Below are 17,806 nucleotides of genomic sequence, written 5' to 3' on the forward strand. Positions count from 1 at the left end.
GGAACTGTATAATTTTGGATATTAAAATGTATGGGAATCACCCAGATGCCCAAGCTTTGGATGATTATGGAAATGTACAAGAAAGCTTATAAAAATGATGCCCTGTTAGTCAGTGAGTAGTTTTCAAACCTTCTAGAGAAATAGGTAGAAATGATGTAGAGATGGTTCAGAATTAAAATTGTATTTAAAAAAATTAGAAGTTAGCTTTGCACTGATTTCCAGTGGACCAAAACATTTGGTCTTTAACATAACATATTTCCACCCTACACCACTACATCTGGTCTCTGATTTTTCCTGAAAGCAGAACATCCAGATTTATCTGTAGTCCACCTGCAGAACTATTTTTCTGATGGAATAACAGACTATTACTGCACATTACTGGCCTGTGTGGATGTCTAGGAAGTAGAGTAAAATTTAGAGAATACTGAATTAACATCCCCTTTTCAATGTCCAATTGATATCTCTGCCATAATGCTAAAGAAATTCGACTTGATCACAAAATCGCTATATTTGCATCAAACTTGACTTTGCCAACTTCATTGCTTATATCTAGAACATTACTAGCTCTTTCACTAAACATGCAAAATATACTGCTTCCTCACTAAAGAGAGCACAGATATTCTAGAAATTGTCCCCATAAACTATTGTGTCAACAAATTCATTGTACTGTTTTATGTTCTTCCACTAACAAGACTCTCACCTCACCTACAATCATTACAGGAGGGCTCTACAAAGAAGGTATTTAGCACTGTAATTTTATCAAAACACACACCCTGTACTGAACAGGGACCTAAAACAGAGAGCATCAAAGTAATTAATACATGTGACTTTACAACCACTTTAAGCGTATATCTAAATAGAGATTCCAGCAGCTACTCTTTAAACCACTTGATGCCGGCGCTATAGCCAGAAGATGGCTACAGCACAGGCTTAAATTGGAAGGGCGTACATGGATGTCCTCCCATGCTCGTGCTCTGTGATCACCAAGTTCTTGGGACTCAGCTGATCACAGATCAGAGTAAAGGGCAGATCCTGACCCTTTACCATGTGATAAGCTGTCAGCCAATGACAGCTGATCACATGATGTAAACAGAAGCCAGTAATCTGCTTTTTTTTCCCCTCACACTGACAACGTGAGGAGAAATAAATAAGCCAATTACTGGCTTGTGTAAACAGGACATCAGTCCTACATAGTGACAGCCTCTGCTTCTAACCAGTGCCACCTACCAATGCCCATCAGTACAGCTATACAGTGCCCACCAGTGCCACCTATCAGTGCCTCATTATCAGTGCCACCTATCAATGCTGCCTATCAGTGCCACCTACCAGTGCCTATAAGTGCCTAATCAGTGCCACTTCTCAGTGCCCTTCAGTGCCGCCTATCAGTGCCCTTCACTGCCACCTATCAGTGTCCATCAGTGCCACCTATCAGTGCAGCCTCATCAGTGCCCACTAGTGCCGCCTTATCAGTGCCATCTAACAGTGCCTCCTCATCAGTGTTCATCAGTGCCCACCAGTGCAGCCTATCAGTGCCCTTCAGTGCAGCCTATCAGCGCACATCAATGAAGGAGAAAAATTACCTGTTAGCAAAATTTTATAACATACTATGAAAATTGTTTTTTTTTTCCCCAAAAATGTTCTGTTTTTTGTTTGTTTAGCAAAACATAAAAAAACCCAGTGGTGATTAAATACCACCAAAAGAAATCTCTATTTGTGTGAAAAAAATTGATTAAAATTTCATATGGGTGCAGTGTTGCATGACTGGGCAATTGTCATTCAAAGAGTAACAGCGCTGAAAGCAGAAAACTGGCCTGGGCAGGAAGGGGTGTACAGCAGCCCCCCTCAGCCCCCCTAATACTTACCTGAGCCCCATCTCGATCCAGAGATGTTGCAAAAGAGACTTGGCTGTCTGGGACTTTCCCTCCTGATTGGCTGAGACACGCAGCAGGTGCCATTGGCTCCTGCTGCTGTCAATCAAAGTCAGTGAGCCAATGAGGTAAGAGAGGGGGTGGGGCAGAACCGCGGCTTTGTGTCTAAATTGACAAGCTGCTTGCTGTGGAGGCACTCGGCAGAGACCAGGAGGGCCAGTGAGGGACCCGAGAAGAGGAGGATTGGGGCTGCTCTTTGCAAAACCATTGTACAGAGCAGGTAAGTATAACATGTTTATTTTTAACCAAAAAAACCCAAGACTTTAATATCATTTTAAAGCAGTTTCCCCCGCCCCTTTAAAAATGAAAATCAGCAGCTACACATACTGTAGCTGCTGACTTTTAACATTAGGACACTTACCTGTCCTGGAGTCCAGTCAGCACCCCAGCTGATGTTTCCATGATGACAATCTGGACATTCCCCAGTTGATGTCTGCTAGTGACGAAACGCATAGGGAAGAGCCTACGATGGTGACATCATCACGTTTTTCCTCTCAGGAGGTGGATGGGTGAGTTACACAGGAAGTGAACAGAAGTCTATGGAGATGCTGCGGTCCCGTTTTTAATAAACATTGCTGTATCGCTTTTAAATGGCTCCTACTTTGTAAGTGCAAATCTATTTGCTTTATTAAATCCGTTTTTATTCAGTATCACACTAAGGGAGCCTTTCTTTTTATGTTTTCTGAGTATCATTGGTCCCAGCTGCAGTTCCAGACAGCCTTTTAAAGGTCCTGGGGAGACCTAATTATTCCCTGAGCTTGGTGAGATCACTGATTAGTGGTCACGGCAATCTGGTAAGCAGATTACTTATTCACCTGGGTGTGGAGTTGGATGCACTTATATGAAGGATCTCTTCACAGATTTTTCCACTGCAAAACTATCACTTTTATATGGATGGGTGTTCATTCTTTGATATATGGACTTGAATCTCCATGGGACTCTACCTTAGTTTTCTTATCACTTGGATTTTCTTCAATGGAATTCTGCTTTAGTTTTTACATCACTTGTTTAATTGATCACTTATTTTACTAGCGCTGCATTTATTCTGTATATTTTATCATTGTAAAATCAAAGAATTTAAATACCTGGCTGGGGGTCTTCTTATCTTTGTACATCTCTCGGCTTCCTCTTCGTTTTAACGTACTCTGAAAAAGATTAATAGTGACAGTCTGAGATATTACAATATTGATCAATTGCAGTTTTCTTATCTAATCAATTACTCTTTTGGGTAGTATAATAATGTTGGGTGGAACTCCAGCTAATATTTTTCTCTTGAACATAGATGGAAGAAGTCAAGAAGTTCTCTATTGTTGTAGGATTTCACTCACTTCCAGTCCCAGTGAAAACACAGGACAACACTCCTCCACTGCCCAGGGAAAAGATGGATGGACTGTTCTTGCTGATTGCTACTTTTTTTTCTTTTTCACGCCAATGGCCACAGCACTCCCAAAACAAATGGCAATGTCTACATCTTTGCACAGCTGGCCTAACCTCTGTAGGCAGTTTATGTGCGTTGACATATGTTTGGTTTTTGAAGGTAATGCATGACTGCAATCATTTACTGCTGCACTCCTGATAAAGGCACTGTCTACTTTTGGAGCTTTGGTTTGATAATCCTAATACTCAATACAGTTTCTGGGCAATCAATTACGATCAAATATGCAGCAAAGCCTTAAATTACACTGCACTGTATAAAAAAGCCGAACCTTCCTGCTTTGTTTGTTTCAACATCTCTTCAGGTTTGTATAAATTCAATGCCAATTGCTGGTAATTGTGATCTACTTTCCTTTTAAGTAAGTCATGAACCTGTAAAGTCTTTTTCCTGCAGTATGATATTTATACAGTCCTAATGAAATAAACTCTCTTTGGCTGAGTTATACAATTAACAGTAGAACATTGCAGGTCTCTGTTTCTGTCTGCTAGATTTTCATTTTAAAAATTACTACAGTACTGAAACTATAATTCCAACATCATGATTCATAACATAACACAGAGGCATATAAACCGGTATTATTTTTCAAATTATTTTCATTAAAGAAAATATACATATATGCAAGTGTTTATTTTAATTTAGTGATGATTAAATGTTTATAAGCACTCTTAGGCCCCTTTCACACGGATGGATAGAACTGTGCTTTTAGCTGTGGATTTTCTAGTTTTCTACCGCAGCTAAAAGCACACAATGCTTTCCTATGGCCTCATTCACACACTGCATTTAGCTGCAATTTAGTTACATGCGGTTTGGTGCGGATAGAAGGAATAGAATTGATTGCGTCCAGGAGCGATTTAGCGCAGCTAGCTGCACATAACTGCAGGTAATCGCAGTGCACTATTTCTCCTGCGGATAGCAGCGGCAACAAGGAAAGAAAAGCAACAGGAAGCACATCAGAAATGGCAAGAATGTTCCAAACGCAGCTAAACAAAGCTAAACGCAGCCGCATGTAAACGCACGTAAACGCAGGTAAATGCAGGTAATCTCACTGTACAAATGCAGCTGATCGCAGTGTCTGGAGTCTTGAATTTCACAGAACATATTATATGCTTTTAACTGCGGCAGAACAGCCGTCCGTGTGAAAGGCGCCTTAGCTGCTGCAGATAGATATTTTTTTTCTTCCATCTTACATTGGTAGCACATTTCACACTACTACTACTATTTTAAACATTTCCTAAAATATTATGAATGAGCAATTCACCTGACTTTCAAATGTAACCCAACAGACAATTGAATTCCCAGCACTGTGTATTCATCTAAAATTTATTGCACGCAGCCAGAGTATAAAAATCAACTAACAAGTGCCAAGGGCTACCTTTGCCCATCTGACTAGACCAATCACTTTCTCACTCTGCTCTTTGCCAGAAGCTTTTACTTTATGTCCAGCATTTTTCCACTTTGCACAGCTGATTTACTTCTAGCCCAACCACTTTGCTGATTTTCCAGCCATCCACTTTTTTCACTTCGCCTAGACACTTTTATGTCAAACCTCTCAGGTGGACAGGAACAGAATTCAAAATGATTGCAGGGAGATTTAGCTGTTTTGAGTGTTAAAAGTGTTACTAAACCCACAACAGTAAAATCAGTCTGTATATGCAGTAAAGCATGCTGGTTATACTCACTGTAGAACCTAAGGGGTTAATCCTCCACATTGTGTAAAAAGGCTGTTTGATCTGGTTTTCTCTGATCCTCCCCTTCTTCCATGCACATGATCCCACATGATCCCTCTCTACATCTCTAGCTTGCCTACCTAAACACCCACATCTCCCTAACTGTATGTCAGTATCTGTCCACATTGCTTTCCGTGTACCATTCGTTCAACTCAAAGAAAGGGGCTGGAAAAAGTGCATTTGGAACCCAAATATGGGTTGTCCTACAGGCCAGGAGTTCTGTCCATAAATTTGGTCTTGGGTGTAGACAGTTTGAATGACGTGAGAAAAGCAAGTGATTATATCAGGCACATCAGTGATACACAATGCAGCCCCTTCTTTACCCCTGGTGGCATCGGATAAAGTCTTAGTAGCAGCTACAGTGCTTCACCCTCCTGGCCCAACTGAGATCAGTGTTTGCTTGATTTCCACTTGACTATAGACAACCTGGCACAAATGTTAAGACAACTACCAGAAACAAATCAAAGGGATCATACACATTTATCTCCTGAGGGTTAGGGGAGTTTATTATAAGCATCTCATTTGACTCAGTCAGGGGTGAAGAAGTGAATAAAGTTTTCTCAATCAACATTCCTGCTCCTTATTGCAAGCAAAATATATCTGTTTAAGTGGGTGGAAAGAGATTAAATCACTACCTGTGTACCTTATTCACCCATTGTTTTGCTATGAAAAGAAAATTGTGGCAATGCAGTATTGCAGTCAACAAAGGATATATTTTTTTGATTGTAATGCTGGTACATCAGTATTTGGCTTCCTTATATTTGAGTGGTTGTTTTTAATATATTGATTTAGGGCCTGTCTAAAAGCAGTTACTGAGTGATATAATGCATATGGAAGAAATGCTAGCATTGGATAATGATACCTATGAGAAATATTGGGGTATGTTTGGCTTCATTTTTCCACTTCTGGTAACCATAAGGAGATGCTACTGCCCAACAGTAGTTTTGCATCAGCAGTCCCATAATAGGATGGCAAAGAGGTCCCTCTGGTTCTTTTTGAGAGACTCCTGGCTGTAGTCTCCGATGTTTTCACTAGGAAGCTTAGCTCCCTATTGTCCTATGAGGCCCCTTTCACACGGAAGGATAGAATGGTGCTTTTAGCTGCGGATTTTCTAATTTTCTACCGCAGCTAAAAGCACACAGTGCTTTCCTATGGCCCCATTCACACACTGCGTTTAGCTGCGAATTAGATACATGCGGTTCTGTGCGGATAGAAAAAATAGAATTGAATGCTTCCAGGAGCGATTTAGCGCAGCTATCCGCACATAACCGCAGGTAATCGCAGTGCACTGTGTCAGCTGCGGATAACAGCGCCGAGCTGCTCATCGGGAAAGGGACAAGCATGGAGATCCGACTCAGATCTCCGCCAATGCCCAACACTGTTTGGTATGAATCTTGAGGGGGAACAACAAATTTTGAATTGAAAAAATGGCGTGGGTTCCCCCTCAGGGGCATACCAGGCCCTTCGGTCTGGTATGGATTTTAAGAGGAACCCCTTCGCCGAAAAAAAGAGCGTGGGGTCCCCCCCTAAATCCATACCAGACCCTCATCCGAGCACGCAGCCCGGCCGGTCAGGAAAGGGGGTGGGGACGGGCGAGCGCCGCCCCCCCTCCTGAGCCGTACCAGGCCGCATGCCCTCAACATGGGGGGGGTGGGTGCTTTGGGGGAGGGGGCGCCCTGCGGCCCCGCCACCCCAAAGCACCTTGTCCCCATGTTGATGAGGACAAGGGCCCCTTCCCGACAACCCTGGCCGTTGGTTGTCGGTGTCTGTGGGCGGAGGGCTTATCGGAAACTGGGAGCCCCCCTTAATAAGGTGGCCCCCAGATCCCGGCCCCCCACCGTATGTGAATGAGTATGGGGTACATGGTACCCCTACCCATTCACCTAGGGAAAAAGTGTCAATAAAAAAAAACACTACACGGATTTTTAAAGTAATTTATTAGACAGCTCCGGTGGTCCTCTTCCGGCTTCGGGGTCCTCTTCCGACTTCAGGGGTCTTCTTCTGGCTTCGGGGGTCTTCTTCCAACTTTGGGGGTCTCTCCGGTTCTTCTCCTGGGCTCCTCCGCTATCTTCTGCTCTTTTGCCGCTCTTTTGCTAGTGGAGGAGCCCGGTCTGCTGCCTTCTTCCCTCTTCTCTTCTTCTGATGTTGACACGACGCTCTCTCCGGCTGGAATGCACTCTGGGCGCTCCGCTCTGACTTATATAGGTGGTAACCCCGCCCCCTTATGCCGTCACAGTCCCTGGGCATGCTGGGACTGTGACGTTTTATGGGGGCGTGGTCATCGGGTGATTTTCCCTAGGTGAATGGGTAGGGGTACCATGTACCCCATACTCATTCACATAGGGTGGGGGGCCGGGATCTGGGGGGCCCCTTATTAAGGGGGGCTCCCGGATTCCGATAAGCCCTCTGCCCGCAGACCCCGACAACCAACGGCCAGGGTTGTCGGGAAGAGGCCCTTGTCCTCATCAACATGGGGACAGGGTGCTTTGGGGTGGGGGGGCCGCAGAGTGCCCCCTCCCCCAAAGCACCCACCCCCCCATGTTGAGGGCATGCGGCCTGGTACGGCTCAGGAGGGGGGGCGCACGCCCGTCCCCACCCCCTTTCCTGACCGGCCGGGCTGCGTGCTCAGATATGGGTCTGGTATGGATTTTGGGGGGGACTCCATGCCGTTTTTTCGGCGTAGGGGTTCCTCTTAAAATCCATACCAGACCGAAGGGCCTGGTATGCCCCTGAGGGGGAACCCACGCCATTTTTTTTATTTAAAATTTGGCGTGGAGTTCCCCCTCAAGATTCATACCAAACAGTGCGAGTCGGCACCCTGTCGGGTTGCCATGGAAATGGCAAACGCAGCCAAATGCGACCGCAGTTAATCGCACTGTGCAAATGCAGCTGATCGCAGTGCCTGGAGTCTTGAACTCCACAGGAAAAAAAAACATGCTTTTAACTGCGGCAGAATAGAAGTCTGTGTGAAAGGCGCCTTAGTATTCTCATAATCTTTTCGGTCATAGTGTTTCGCTCACGACTCTGTCCTTCTTTCTTCTCTTCCCCACTTTCTGTCTCGACCATCTCTGGTCATCTCTTTCTCTCTCTCTTCTTTTCCCACCTCCATATTCTTTCATACTCTCTATGCCTCTATGTACTTATTAGTTTATTTCTTTAAACCATAACCACAAATTTGTTGCTCTTGTTTACATGATAATTGGTCAAATTGTAATTTGCTCATTGTGGTTATGTTTGTGACTTTCCTCAATCTTGAAGTGGCTTTATTTTCATACCTATATATTATTTTGGACAACAATAAAGAAATATTTGTCTCTAAAAGCAGTTACTGACAGATGTTTGATATTACCTTTGTTAGCCAGAAAACCCTCCTATGTGCCTCTAACTAGTGACTGTGACCTTACTTTCTTGAATTCTGAGAAAACCTCAACAAATACCCTTTCCCTGGTGCTCGGATACTCTTACAAGACAGAGGGATGGCAGCAGGTGGGACGTAAGGAAATTTGGGCTCCAGTAACAATGTGAAACTAGTAAAAACATAAAGACGGGAAGGGTTTCAGGTTTAAAAGGGAGTAAGTAAAACCTAACACAATTACACTGTCATCAATAATACTACGGAGATGGCACTTTCTTGCATTCAAACAAGCCTTTGCAAAAATACAACAAAGATGAACATATAGGGTGCCAAACGAAGAAATAACATTCTGAGCACAAACATTTTGCACTAAAGTTTTCACACCAAAATAGATACTAAACATCTACCAGGCCAAGGTTTATTTGAAGTAAGTTGCAGAATTATTGTATTGTTATAATAGCATATAATCTTATAGTAGAGTTCCACCCAAAAATGGAACTTCCGTGATGTGATGGTGACCCCCTGACATGCCACATTTGGCATGTCATTTTTTTGGGGGGAGGGGAGCGGATACCCTCTTTTTAGAGGCATCCAGCTCCCACTTCCTCCCGGGGCTCCGCGACATCGGAAGAGAGTTCACCTCTCCCCCCTCCCTCCCTGCAATCTTCCGGGACACGTCACAGGTCCCAGAAGATTGCCCGGCCATTCACAGCGCAGCTCCAGCATTCACAGTGCGTGCCCGGCTGTGAAGCCACAGCCGGGTGCCCACAGTAAGAATGCCGGCGCCGTGGAGAGGATGGGGAGAGGAGCGGGGCTTCGTACACCCCCATTGTTGGACCATGGGACAGGTCTGATTATTAAAAGTCAGAAGCTACAATTTTTGTAACTGTCCCTCAAGTAACTGTTAAGGGATTGGGGAAGGGGGGATAGCTAGTGAAATTTTTTTTTATCTTAAAGTGGTTGTAAACCTGAGTCATGGAATTTGAGCAAAGCACATATATCTGCAGTGTTTACTTATCTCTCTCCAAAGCTCTAAGTCAGGCATGTCCAAAGTCCGGCCCACCGGCCAATCACGGCCCACGTTCTGGTTTTGGATGGCTCGCCTGGTAATTATGACATGTATATCTTTTGTGGCCCCCAATGAATCCCCGAGCTCCGGGGGCTACAAAAGATATATATATGCTGGCTGCCTTGGAGGGGACGGGGAGGGGGCAGGACGAGTGCCATACATACAGGAGAATTTCCTGTTTACACGACGGCCTGTGTAAGAGGAAGTCCCGTCTCCTGCACTGCCATTGGACAACTGTTCTGTCCCTCATAGGAGGCGGGACTTTCTATTAAAGAAGCTGCCGAGAAAACAGGAGTTTCTCCTGTATGTCTGTTGGCGCTTGTCTCGCCCCCTCCCTGTCTCCTCCAAGGCTGCAGATGGGCATGAATCAGGCTGCACTGATGGCAATGGTGAGTCTGCATTCATGTCAATGGGGGTGCTGCATTCATGGCAACGGGGGTGCTGCATTCATGCCAATGTGGGTGCTGCATTCATGGCAATGGGGGTGCTGCATTCATGCTAATGTGGGTGCTGCATTCATGGCAACGTGGGTCCTGCATTCATGGCAACGTGGGTGCTGCATTCATGGCAACGTGGGTGCTGCATTCATGGCAACGTGGGTGCTGCATTCATGGCAACGTGGGTGCTGCATTCATGGCAATGGTGGGGCTGCATTCATGGCACTTGTGAAGCTGCAGATGGGCACTGATTAGGCTGCATTGATGGGCACTGCCCCTCATTTTGATTCACAGTTCTTTATTTAAAATGTAAGATTTTGTCCTGAAACTTCTTTTTTAAAGTTTAGGTGGGTGTTATAAGCCGATAAATACGGTATATCCAAATAACACGCCCAAGCTCATCTCTTCACCAAACACAGCCACAAAGGCAAGAGAATTCTTGTTGGGCAGTGTATTAGTGCTCGGACAAACACACTTAGACCGAATTTTATTGGTTTAACCGCTTTAACCCCCGGAAGATTTTACCCCCTTCCTGACCAGAACACTTTTTGCGATTCGGCACTGCATCGCTTTACCTGACAATTGCGCGGTCGTGAGACGTTGCACCTAAACAAAATTGACGTCCTGTTTTTCCCACAAATAGAGCTTTCTTTTGGTGGTATTTGATCACCTCTGTGGTTTTTATTTTTTGCGCTATAAACAAAAAAAGAGCAACAATTTTTTAAAAAATGCAATATTTTTTACTTTTTGCTATAATAAATATCCCCCAAAAATATATAAAAAAACAATTGTTTTTCTCAGTTTAGGCCAATATGTATTATTCTACATATTTTTGGTAAAAAAAACCCACAATAAGTATATTGTTTGGTTTGCGCAAAAGTTACAGCGTCTACAAAATAGGGCATAGTTTTATGGCATTTTTATTATTAATTTTTTTTTTACTAGTAATGACGGTGATCTGCAATTTTTATCGGGACTGCGACATTATGGCGGACAATTTTGACACATTTTTGGGACCATTGGCATTTTTACAGCGATCAGTGCTATAAAAATGCATTGATTACTGTAAAAATGTCACTGGCAGTGAAGGGGTTAACCACTAGGGGGCAATCAAGGGGTTAAAGTGTTCCCTAGTGTGTATTCTAACTGAAGGGGGAGGGGACTGTGTAGGGGAAGAGATAGATTGCTGTTCATACTCTGTATGAACAGACGATCTGTCACGTCTCCCCTCAGAGAACCGGAAACTGTGTGTTTACACACACAGATCCCGGTTCTCCGTGTGCCCCGAGCGATCGCTGGAGCCCAGCGGTGATCGTGAATGCTGGGAACTCGCATCGGCTCCGTGGCACGCGCCCCCCCCTAGTGGCCACAAGGCAAAGTGACGTTACATAACGTTGTTTCGCCCAGCCATGCCATTCTGCCGCAGTGCAACTGCGGCAGCTGGTCGGCAAGTGGTTAAAGAATGTCAGACAAAATGGTCGGCCCTCACGCATGTTCACTTCATCAAATCTGGCCCTCTTTGAAAAAAGTTTGGACACCCCTGCTCTACGTGTTGTTTCTCTCTGGTGCTTCGTTCCTCTGTTATCAGCATGAGTCACTTCTGAGAGGTTTTCCCTACACATGAGATACATTTGTGTCAGGTGGAAGGATGGGGGGAGGGGGAAGAGCTCAGAACGGAGCTTGTCTATTTACAACACAGTTCTTCTGCTGTGTAGAGGGGGGTGTGCCTTTCCTCCAATCAGCTCTCACACACTGTAACTGCAGTCTCTCTGCCCCCTCCTCTGTGCTGCTTACAGCTGAAGAAAGATTTTTAGCTCAATCTGAACTTTTGAAAGGGTGTACAGAGGGGAAGACTGTAGATAATCAAGTAAAACCTATGTAGGAGAATTTTTATTTCATCTCTGTGTATCATCTGAGGCTGTTCACTTCACTGGGTATATGTGGGGGTTTACAACCACTTTAATGCAGAAAATGCATTAAGGTAAAAAAAAAAAACCTTTTGTGTTCAGAACTACTTTAATAGAAAAACTGTTTTTATTTCTTAAGTATTATTCAATGTTTGATGATATAAGACATTTGAAAATCACCTCATTTACTATGCAGAACGTCTCAAGCCTTAGATAAGGCCAATTTAAAGCACAGATCTACCAGAGACCTACCTAGCAAGCATAGCACATTCACACTTTACAGAATGGAAAAAACACAGCAAGGCTAATGGGTGATACAATTGTTGACTATTAAACTGTAGAGCCCTATCTTTAGATAGCACCATGCTGGGTAAAACACAGCTCGTGTAAAGGCTGTTACTTTTCTCTGCAGTAGTAACATCAAATGCTATCTGACTTGTGAGAAGATGATATAGGTATTAGCAATCACAAATGATATGGTCATTCCAAGTTTTTGCTAAAATCTTAAGCAGAATATACTGCATCTCCAAGTTTTGCCCTTGGTGAGTTTTAGGCCGATTTGTACCTACCTGAATATAATGTTAACAGATTCACACATGTGCGGTGGGAATTCCAGCTCCATTTTCTCAGCGAAGAGAAAAAGCAGCTGTTCCGCGATTCCTCTCCGTTGTATCTGCGGATCAGCTGAGCAGGGAGAGAGGGGAGGTGTAGTGAGGAGGGGGAGAGAATTCTTGTTCACAACGGAACGCATCTGCGAATCAGATGCGTTCCCATAGAAGATTATGTGCCTGCAATTCGCACCGCAATGCCCAGAAAATGCACGCGTTTTTTGGGCAATGCGGTGTGTGAATGCAACGCACATATGTGAACCAGCCTCATTCAAATGAACAGATTTTAAAATGTCTGGTGCAATCCGCATCCAATTCGTATAGGTGTGAACCCAGCCTCAACATATTTTATTAACACAGATCACATTGGCAGGTGACATGATATGATAAAGGGTCAGCTGCTTTCAGAGCCCCATTAGGGGGATGTTGGCTAGTTATATATACTGCACTTAAAAAAATGATATTTAGACCTAAGGAATGAAAGCTAAAAGTGAAATCTAAATAGTTAAAGTGGTTGTAAAGGCGGAAGGTTTTTTATCTTAATGCATTCTATGCAATACTATTTTCTATAAAAAAAAACCCTTCTGTGTGCAGCAGCCCCCCTAATACTTACCTGAGCCCATCTCTATCAAGCAATGTTGCAGGAGAGACTCGGCTGCCCGGAACTCTTCCTCCTCATTGGCTGAGACAGCAGCCTGGCGCTATTGGCTGCCACTGCTGTCAAAGTCAGTGAGCCAATGAGGCGAGAGAGGGAACGAGCTACAGCTCCGTGTCTTAATGGACACAGAGAGCTAGATCGACTCAGGTTCCCCCACAGCAACCTGCGGAAGTAGCCGAGGAGCACCGAAGAGGAACCCGAGAAGAGGAGGATCTGGGCTGCTCTGTGGAAATCCACTGCAACAGAGCAGGTAAGTATAACATGTTTGTTATTTTTAACTAAAAAAAATGTGACTTTAGAATCACTTTAAGAATTACCAGTTAACAATTAATTTGGTTATGTATGCAGTAAAAAAAAAAAAATGAAAACTGAAGTTAAAGGGGAACTTCTCCCCTCCTCTCCCACTTTTGGAGTTCTTTTTTTTGGGAAGCAGGTACCTAGCTTGAGCAGCCTAGGCGATTAGAGTGGAATGTCTCTCCCCCACCCGGAACCTTCTGGGACATGTCACAGGTTCCAGAAGGCTGCAGTTCCATTCACAACTCACAGCGTGACTTACGCATGCACAGTATGAAGCCATCTTGCGGCTTCACAGCCAGCTTCCCTTAGTAAACATGCCGGTTTGCCGCACCAATCCTGTGTGAATCCAGGCTTGTCATAGTGATTTCAGCCTGGGTTCACACAGGAGCGGTGTGGGAAACCGCATGTGATTCGGACAGGTATCGCACCGCATTCAAATCACATGATTCTTTGTGTGATTTGAGCTCATTCATTTTGTATGGGCTCAAATCGCACCGCAAATTTGAGTTTTAGGTATTGGAGCATTTGCAAGAGTACAAGTAATTGGTATTAGTGAGTACTTGATTGTACTTCTAGAGTTGAAATGCAGTCCTTGTTAATAATATGGATATTGTCTTGTATGATTTTACAGCTTAGCATAGCTTCCAAGACAGTCTGGAGGTCTTGACACCAAATTTTTAAAGCAGTAAAGCAATACTCAGCGGTATAAACACTGGGGATGCTTTTTTTAAAAGCATATAGGCTGTTCACATGGCAGAGTTACAGTTTGCAAGGGAATTTTCCCCAGAGCTAAGTGAACGTAGTGAAGTTTCACTTTACAAAGAATACCCAATCACATGCAAAGGGAAAAAAAGCCTTTGGTTTGCACATGATTAGGTGACAGAAGTCAGCAGAGCTTCACCTCATTCACAACCTTCTGTGGGAAATTCCCTTGCAAAGTGAACAGTCTATTTGCCTTTAGTAAATCAACCCCAATATGTGGACTGTTATTATTCTTCAAATGTACACACTGGCTAAATCCATCATCTGTTTATCACATGCACACTGTTAAAGGAATTCATTGGATAGGCAAGGTCTTAAACCCCTCAATATTGCAAGCTCTAGCGTTCATTGAGTCTCCTGTAACATTAAAGAGACCCTGTTACCAGACTATTCATTTTAACAACAGGAGTCTTCCCATCCTTCCTTGTGCAGACATCTAAAAGGCCTGAGGCTGTGCTGCACTGATGACTTTGATGTTGGGCACTGCCACCTTGGAAGCATTGTCAGCACCCCCAGAAAACTTTGAACTGTCACTCCGGTGACACGCTATATTATCTGCCTTCATTCCTCCTCTGGAAGTTATATAAAGGTTTTGAGGGAAGGTGAGAAGTAGAGGAGCTGAGCAAGTAAAGACGTTTAGACACTCTGAAGAGGTGAGGAGGGCAGTGACCTGGCAGGTGGGATGGAGAACTGTGGCTATGCTAGGGAATCAACTCTCTAGCAAGTTTAAAGGCACACTGCAAGCGAAAAAAGAATGGTTTATGGAAAGGAAAATGCTGTAAGCAATTAAAATGTTTGAGTTTGTAACGATCTACAGACTCTCCTAATGGTTCTACTGTCACTAGATATTCAAGTCATTATTTATTATAGGTACTTATATAGCACCGTTAATTTGTGCAGCACTTTACATATATATTGCACGTTCACATCAGTCCCTGCCCTCAAGGAACTTACAATCTAAGGTCCCTAACTCACATTCATTCATACTACGGCCAATTTAGATCTAATTAACCTACCAGCATGCCTTTGGAGTGTAAGAATAAACTGGAGTACTCAGAGGAAACCCACACAGTCCTCCTTAGCCCTTGGAAGACATCGTCTGATGACAAAAACGTATCGGACGGAGCCTTGTGCTAACGTCCCTGTGTATTCAGAAACATAGGTCCCTGCCAGCTTGGTGTTTTGATTCTACATGCACATGTTCTTTTTATTCATTGTGAGTGTATTCATCTAGTTTAATAAGTATTTTAAGTTTTTTACTGCACTGTGGAGAGGTATTTCTGTTCTATTTTTGCATAAAAACCCCTGTGGAGCTTTGGTTGATCTGTTCAGTGGAAGACCTCCGGGTGATCAGGGATAGTTGGAAAAATAAAGTGACGGCTTTTGGAGTGATCTTATATATGTTACACTTTTTTTTGAGAAACAGGGTCATGGAGATCCGGTAAGCAGGTACCATATCAGTCTGGGTGATGGTGGCTGCTGGTGACACGTTTTGTTGCTGAATTCAGTTAAGGATCACTGAATCATAGATATATTTGATTTGATTATTGGGACTTTTTGTGGACCTTAAGTTTTCGCACCTAATTTTTATTTGTGTATTTAATTTGTTTATGCCATTAATGTCACAATTCACAGTTTTTTTACATATTTGGCTAAAGCGCAACACTACTAAACTATATACATGTTTAGTGGGAGGCATACTTTTTCTCAAGTGTTTGAAGCTTTAAAATTTATTTTGGCATTTGTTGCACAAGTGCATAGTTATTTTTTCTTTTTTGCATGAGTTTAACCACTTCAGCCCCGGTAGGATTGACAATTGCGCGGTCGTGCGACGCTGTACCCAAACAAAACTGATGTCCTTTTTTCCCACAAATAAAGATTTCTTTTGGTGGTATTTGATCACACAATTTTGAAAAAAAAAAAGACAACGTTTTTTACTTTCTGCTATAAAACATTTCCAAAAAAAAAAATGTAAAAAAACGAATTTATTCATCAGTTTAGGCCAATATGTATTCTGCTACGTATTTTTGGTAAAAAAACAAAATAGCAATAAGTGTATATTGATTGGTTTGCACAAAAGTTATAGCGTCTACAAAATAAGGGACAGATTTATTTTATTTTTTTACTAGTAATGGCAGCGATCAGTGATTTTTAGCGGGACTGCGACATTGCGGCAGACAGTTGGGACATCTAACTGACATTTTTCACACTTTTTTGGGAACCAGTGACATTATTACAGTAACCAGTGCTAAAAAATATGCACTGTTATTGTACTAATGACACTGGCAGGGAAGGGGTTAACATCAGGGGTGATCAAGGGGTTAAATGTGTTCCATCACTGTGTGTTCTAACTGTATGGGGGACTGTGTGACTGGGGAAACACACAGATCAGTTTCCTGCATAGCAGAAAGACAGGATCTGTGTGATCTCCCCTGTCAGAAAGGAGATTTGCCTTGTTTACACAGGCAGATCCCCATTCTGTCACTGCGGGGTACGATCGTGGGTCACCGGCGGACATCGAGTAAGCAGGACCCGCTGACTGGCTCCCCCCCGCTGGCCAATAGGAGTGCACCCACAAATCGCAGCGTACGAGCCACCGTACACCTACGACGATTTGCGGGATCGAGCCACATTGCTGTAGTACAACTGCGGCGGCTGGTCCTTAAGTGGTTAAAGGCACACTGCAAAGTGAAAAAAGAATTGCTTATGGAAAGCAAAATGCTGCAAGTAAGCATTTAAAATGTTTGTGACGATCTAAGCCATTATTTATTACAGGTACTTATATAGTGCCATCAATTTACAGAGGGCTTTACATATATACTGTACATTCCCTGCCCTCAGGGAGCTTACACTCTATGGTCCCTATCTCACATTCATACACATACTGGGGCCATCTTAGACAGGATCCAATTAACCCACCAGCATGGGGTGGGAGTGGAAGGAAACCCACACAGGTACAGGGAAAACGTGCAAACACCATGCATGTAGAGCCATGGTTGGGATTTGAACCAGTAGTCCTAGTGCTGCTAGGTGGAAGTGCTAACCATAACCACTCAGCCACCATGCTGCCCTGTATTATTAAGCTGATGAGCTTGATGTACTGACCTGCCCACATCCACGTCTGTTTTTTGTTTGAAAAAAGTAAATAAAGAGTGTGTGTGTGTGTGTGTATATATATATATATATATATATATATATATATATATATATATATACACACACACACAATTTTTTATTTGTCTGTGGTTGTACTTGAATTTGTTTAGGCTGGTAACAGGGTCTCATTAAAACACTGGTTTACACTGTTTTTTTTTTAAACTGCTTTCACAGTTACCTTCCATGGGTGTCTTAGCTATATACAGAAATTTCATTTTAATTATATGCCAATATTATTCCCCCCCAGGTGTTGTTTGAGATCTGATTTTTTTTCTTTGTACTAGACATTGTCAGTGACACAGGCTGCTAATTACCTTACTACAAAACAAAAGCGCCAAACCTCTAAGGCAGTTCTCACATCTCCAAGAGCTCATGCGTAAAAGCGTCTAACACTCTGTCGCCTGTGTATCAGCACTCCCAAGAGAAATGTAGATGCATCCAAAACATATTCAAGTAGCTCTGTGTAT

At 43.3% G+C, this 17,806-nt stretch overlaps 1 protein-coding gene across 6 annotated transcripts in view; it reads right to left on the reverse strand.

The window, feature by feature from the left end:
- Nucleotides 1-17,806, reverse strand: part of MTCL1 (microtubule crosslinking factor 1) — a 256,548-nt gene that overhangs the window by 97,370 nt on the left and 141,372 nt on the right. For all 6 annotated transcript variants that reach the window (XM_073631361.1, XM_073631363.1, XM_073631360.1 and 3 more), the window contains exon 4: nucleotides 3,014-3,073. In XM_073631361.1, coding sequence (XP_073487462.1) covers nucleotides 3,014-3,073 — 60 coding nt within the window. The remainder of the gene's footprint in view (nucleotides 1-3,013; nucleotides 3,074-17,806) is intronic.

This window comes from Aquarana catesbeiana, linkage group LG05, assembly GCF_042186555.1.
Source record: "Aquarana catesbeiana isolate 2022-GZ linkage group LG05, ASM4218655v1, whole genome shotgun sequence".
NCBI lineage: Eukaryota > Metazoa > Chordata > Amphibia > Anura > Ranidae > Aquarana > Aquarana catesbeiana.